Raw genomic sequence first — 5981 nt, 5'->3', positions numbered from 1 at the left:
GTTTTTCCTTTAAAATTTTGTACAATTTTTTACTAAGCAAAAAAAAGAAAAATATTTGCAAATAATGAATACATAAAACATTATATGTATATATATATATATATATATATATATATATATATATATATATATATATATATATATATATATTACATACTCCTTCTCGAAGTTATCACATTGAAATAAAAATTTATAAAATAAAAAATAAAAATTTAGATTACAGGGTGCGGATTCACAACACTTTTGTAAGTCCAAAATTTGCGTTAAACTTTATGTAAGTTTTAATTATGTTCAAAGTTACGCTAAGTGGTGTTCACAAACCTTGCGTAAACAAAAACTTACGAAATTACTAAGTTTTTACGTACGTTATTACTTACGCAAAAAGTCAAAGTTAAGTTAAATTGTTTATTTAAATAATACAATTATAGTTCTTTTTTTTAACAACAACAACAATAGCAGTATATTTACCAAAATTTAGATGAACTACACTTAAGTTTTATAAAATAAGTTAAGTTAACTTGATAACTAGTTATTGTCATACATCAAAACTATATGATACATCCATACTATATTAATTATGGTACAAATCTATGCTATACTATCTACACTATATTATACAAAAATATATACAATAATATTATTGAAGTATATACTTTAACTTGCATAACTAGCATAAAGAGAGAATCTCTCTCACTCTCTCTGTGTGATAGAGAAAATACTTGTGCTAACATAGATACAATACTACAAAAATATGTAATCTATTCATTAGTTTTTCGAATATCTTTTTTTTTTTTTTTATAAACGTGAACTATTTCAAAATAAAACAATTCTAAAATTATCTCTGAGTAATCAGGCTATTGAAGTAAAAAAGTATTACAATTTAAATATTAAACTTACTTTAGATATAGATGCTATGTTTTTCGATAATTTCAGTTATTCAAAGGTATTAACAATATTAAGATTATTTTGAATAATAATGCTCTGTTTTTAGTTATTTCAATTATTAGGAGATATTATTAATATCTATGGATAATTTAAATTATTAAAAAAAAGAGCATTGTTTTATATATTTATATATAGTTTTTTAAAGCCTAATTTCTTGGTAAATAGTATTGTTATTTGCAAATAATAAACATATTCTGTAATAGTTTAAATTGTTTTGGTTGATCTTTTTTTTGTATTTCTATCTGAAATCTCATTGATGTAGTTTCTTATTGCAAAGAGCAGAAATTCCATAAAAAGTTCCTTAATCCACCAGTTAGTTCAAATGGAGTGATAGCGCTTTTCACAATTCAGTAGAATTACTATCTGTTGTTGTTGAAAATAGTATTACAACTCTCGAGATGACAGCATATTATTTACTCTGGTTGCAGCTTTTAGATTGTACTGTATTTGGTGTCTTGAAAACCTACTACAATACTTGTTGTTGTGATTCAATCAATGCTTGCTCTGTCAAAGAGTCAAACTTTTTTATACTACACGTACCTGATTCACAGAATTAACTTTACGCTATCCATCAAATATAAAAATCATGTTTTTATTCGTGCAAATATGATACCATAAATTCTCAATCTGAAATATCACTGAAAAAAAACAAGTGGGTTTTAATTCAAACTCAACTCTTATTAATTAATACAATTGAAACATTTTCCCTAACATATTATGAAAAATACAATGTATTTTTCATAATATGTTATAGAGAAGTTGTTGAACTTTTGCTTATGTTTTCAAAATGTTCCTCATATTTCTATAAATAGTTTCAATTATACTAGAATGCAATCAAATGTATTTCTTGAATTTATTGAAGCAATATCTTTATTTAATGAAACTGTCATTCCCTATTGCAAATAAAAGAGTTTTTGATTCAAGTCAATTGTATGATAAAACAAGACCACTGAAAAGAAAATTTAATAATTATCATGATTTTTTCTTGTACCCTAGGGTATCAGAAGTAAAAATGAAAACAAGAAGTTAAAAAAAAAACACTTTAGTTAAGCATTTCTATTTTTTTATGAACGTGAAATTTTTGCTAAACTAAATTATTTTGTTTTAACCTCCTGAAGCGATGCAAGACAAGTTGCATGATCTGATCAGGTGTGAACCCAGACCCTTTTTGGTACTATAGGACTGGTACGGGCGCCAAAACAATGCCTCAAAATATTAATTTCATTTTGTTTTTCTTTTTATATTTAAAATAGAAAAAAAAGTTTTTTAAAATGCTAGTTTTCTGTATATTTTAGCAAGTTTATTTAGCCAGTAAGTTTACAAATAAGGTTCGTGGCAGGTTTAGAGTTAGTGTAGAATAAAACCAATATGCATTCACTGATGGCATCATACAGGAAGCCGAATATTTATCTTATATAAGCCGAGGATAATACAATTTATATTACCCATTTGGATTTGAATAAATATGCCCGAATTATTTCTTAATTAGTGCATGTAATGTTTATATTTAAAATAATAGATGTGTAGCATTTTGTTAATAATCGATATCTCATTTAAAAAACCAACCGACTCTTATTTGTTCCATTTTTAATCCAATTATTAATTGTTTTGATTTTTTTGCTTTTAGATACTCAAAATAGATTGAAAAAATGTTTATGCAATATATGCTATTACTTTTAAAAGTAATTGCACGTATATGCTATATGGGGCTATTCAAATAATACGAAACACTTTTTTGCTTTCAAATAATACGAAACACTTTTTTGCTAGACTCTCTTCTTTTTATATGTCACATTTTAAACAATCTCTCTCCGCCCTTTTTGTGACGTGACATTATTTCTAAACAAATATATCTTTGAGTTAGTACTTTTATGCTAAAGGTTTACTATTCCGTTGTGATTAGAATTTAAATTTTAAAAATTTTGTCATGTCACACAGTGGCTAACCACCCCCTCTCCCATGTGATATTTGGTGACACTTTCAAACACCTCCACCCTATATAAGAATGTCACGTATTATTTGAGTAGCCCATATATTGTTTTTCCTACATTTTTAAATATAGCAACAACAACAACAAAAATCATTGAAAGTAAATTTAAACCCTGACTTTAAAAAAGAAATATTCACTGATTGGTCAAAAAGAATTAGTAATACTAATAATACTAACTACTTCCTTTATACAAAAAGTTATAAAATATTTGTCTTAAATTTTGGCATAAGTTTTTGCGTAAGTTTTTGCCTAAGTTTTGCGTAACTCATGCGCAACCTTAACTTTACGTAAATGCTGCGAAGAAGTTGTGAATACCAAATAGTTACGCAAAAAATACTTTGTGTAAGTTTTTCGTGTCTTTTGCTCAGCTACGCAAGAGTTACGCAAAAGTTGTGAATCTGCACCCAGATAATTAGTTTGACCAAATATTATCTTAAACATTAAAATATTTCTCAATGAATGTGGACGGCTTAAAATTTGAAGCGCACGGAGTCGAGGATTTTGTGACAACCATCCCCATATACTTTGTGACAAGCAACCCCTTCTATGTAAGTTGCAAGACATCTGTAAATTTACCAAAATACGTGTAAATTTCATGAGAATTTTTTGTGGATTAAGTTACTCAAAAGAATAAAAAAACTCGAAATTAAACTTTTTTATATCAAATACCAATAAAAACAAATAATTTTTTTCTACACGCTAAAAAAAACTCAAAATTACAGAGAAAATGCTTTTAGTATATAAGATTTCCATTGCATAATTTTAAAGTTCTACAATTTATCTATATTTTCCGTAATAAACTTTGTGACAATCAACCCGCGTGACAACCAACCCCGCTCTCCCCTATATATAATATCTTTATAAAACATTTTTAAATTCTTTATTAAAAATCATTAAATTCTCATTGATTTTTCTCATGTTACTAACAATTTTGTTTGATATACCTGCCAGTTTTCTGGAAAATATAATACAGAAATGACAAATCATTTTGTCATTTCTGTTTGATATTTTCTTTCGTTTTTAAATTGGAAAAAAAAAAGAAAACTCAATATTTTTTTAAGAGCTGGTTAACGAAAATAATGATACCAGAACGTAACTGTTTTTTTTGCTTTTTTTAAATGTTTTTTTAATCACTTCATACAATATGAGTTAATCCCTAAATTTCTATTAGGGTTAAATCTGGCAATTGTGCCGGTAAATTTAATTGTTTTATACTCTTATTTTGGATAAATTTTTTTTGTAATAGAAGCCGCATGTGGTGAATTATTCTGCTGAAATATCTAAACCAATTAAATTTTATCCGCTATATTTATGCTATCTTTTTAAGCCTTGGTACCTCGCGGGCTTGGCGATCTCAAAAATAAACATGCTTTAACCAAACGTTTTCTAATCGTACGTGAGAATACATTTAACTATAAATTGTGTTCAATGGTGTTCCTAAAGGTAAACAGATCTTTTTTAGAGTCACGAGTAATTAATTTATCTTCTAGATTCCACACATATTTTGTGGTTTAAGGGCAAGGTTTTAAACCATTTCAACAGAACACTGAGTTAGTCTTGAAATCTCTCCATATATAATCATTCACTGTTTTTTAGTTGATTAATTACTAAAAGCTTAGCTATGGTGCAATGTGATTTTTTAACAATAATATGCTAAATTTAAAACTGAACATACATAAAACACTAATTAAACACTATTGAATAAAACAAATATTGAATTAATCATTATTGAATATAATATGTTTCAAAATATACATTATACCATCACTCAGTGGCGTATGAACGTCATACCAGTTAAAGTGGGTTACTAAAGCAGCCAGAGTTAAATATTTGTATGTGAGGGGCAGCATTAATCCTCCTTTTGACTAAATTATTCCGAAGTAATAAAGATACCCTATTTCGAGGTAATAATGATATTCTTGTTATCAAGTGCATTAAAAAACAGTTATACATTTATAACAATCAAAACCTTATAGCAGCATTTTATTTTTTTTAATATTTATATGAATATATGTTTATACAATTAAAAGCATAATTTTTTATATCAAAAGTATTTATATAAACTTATACAACAAAATTAATTACGTTTACAAAATTTCTCCTTGAAACTAAAAACTGAGAGTTTAATTTTTTTTTTTTTTTATAAACGAAAATTTAAAGTCACTCACAGTACTTTAAATCTTCAAAACTAAACAATTTCATATAAAAGATCTCCACATATACACACAACACACTCACACTTATATAAATGCCTTGTAGCTAAAAAAATAATAATAATAAAAATCGAAATTTTGTAATCAACAAAATTTCAAATTACTTTAAGTAAACAAAATCAATACTTAATTTATAATCAAAGCTTAAGGCTTTAAGATAACATAAAATATTTTAAACATAACTACATACTTTTTATAACAAGTAAAATAACTATAGTTTTTTCATCTTTGAGTTCATTTAAGGTGGAAAATCTTTAATGAACTCAAAGATGAAAACATTGGGGAAATAAAAAAAGAAATGAATAGCCTTTTCAATGGTAATGGCCGCTTTTTACGTCTCGGGGAAGTAACTTACAAGCAATTGATTTTGAATTACTAGATATAAACAGATGATAAATTTACATAATAAACGCTTACTTTATAAAGAACAAATCCATGTCAAAAATCTCAAAGAAGATTGCAAATTATTTTGTTTGAAAACAAAATAAAACTATTTTTATTTAACAAAACATGGTAAAAGTATCAATTTTTAATAAAACGACTTTTTTTAAAAATAATTATACCACAAGCTTAAATGTGGTTTAAAAATTTACGTATAAGCTATTTACTATTTCTATACAAAAAATGGGTTTAAACAATATAATAACAATAAATTATCTATTATTTCTATAAAAATATATTCCTTATAATCTTTTATTTATTACCTAGATTATTCATTTTTTATAAAAGATTGTTAATGTATGATTGGAAAGATAGATTTACAAATCTGTTTTACCAATGATTAGGAAATTAAAAAAAAAACAAGTTTGTGCGCCAGGTAATGTTTCGTACGG

At 25.7% G+C, this 5981-nt stretch overlaps 1 protein-coding gene across 1 annotated transcript in view; it reads right to left on the bottom strand.

Moving 5' to 3' along the window:
* The window catches only part of LOC124816512 (uncharacterized), a 17598-nt gene extending 11930 nt beyond the window's left edge, over window positions 1-5668 (bottom strand). The window contains exon 1 of the mRNA XM_065808811.1: window positions 5566-5668. Within this exon, the coding sequence (XP_065664883.1) occupies window positions 5566-5585 (20 nt within the window). The 5' untranslated portion in view covers window positions 5586-5668. The remainder of the gene's footprint in view (window positions 1-5565) is intronic.
* Between the last annotated feature and the right edge of the window lie 313 nt (window positions 5669-5981).

The sequence above is a fragment of the Hydra vulgaris genome, chromosome 10 (assembly GCF_038396675.1).
Source record: "Hydra vulgaris chromosome 10, alternate assembly HydraT2T_AEP".
NCBI lineage: Eukaryota > Metazoa > Cnidaria > Hydrozoa > Anthoathecata > Hydridae > Hydra > Hydra vulgaris.
Note: the sequence above shows the minus strand (reverse complement) of the source record. Positions and strands in the feature narration are given on the sequence as shown.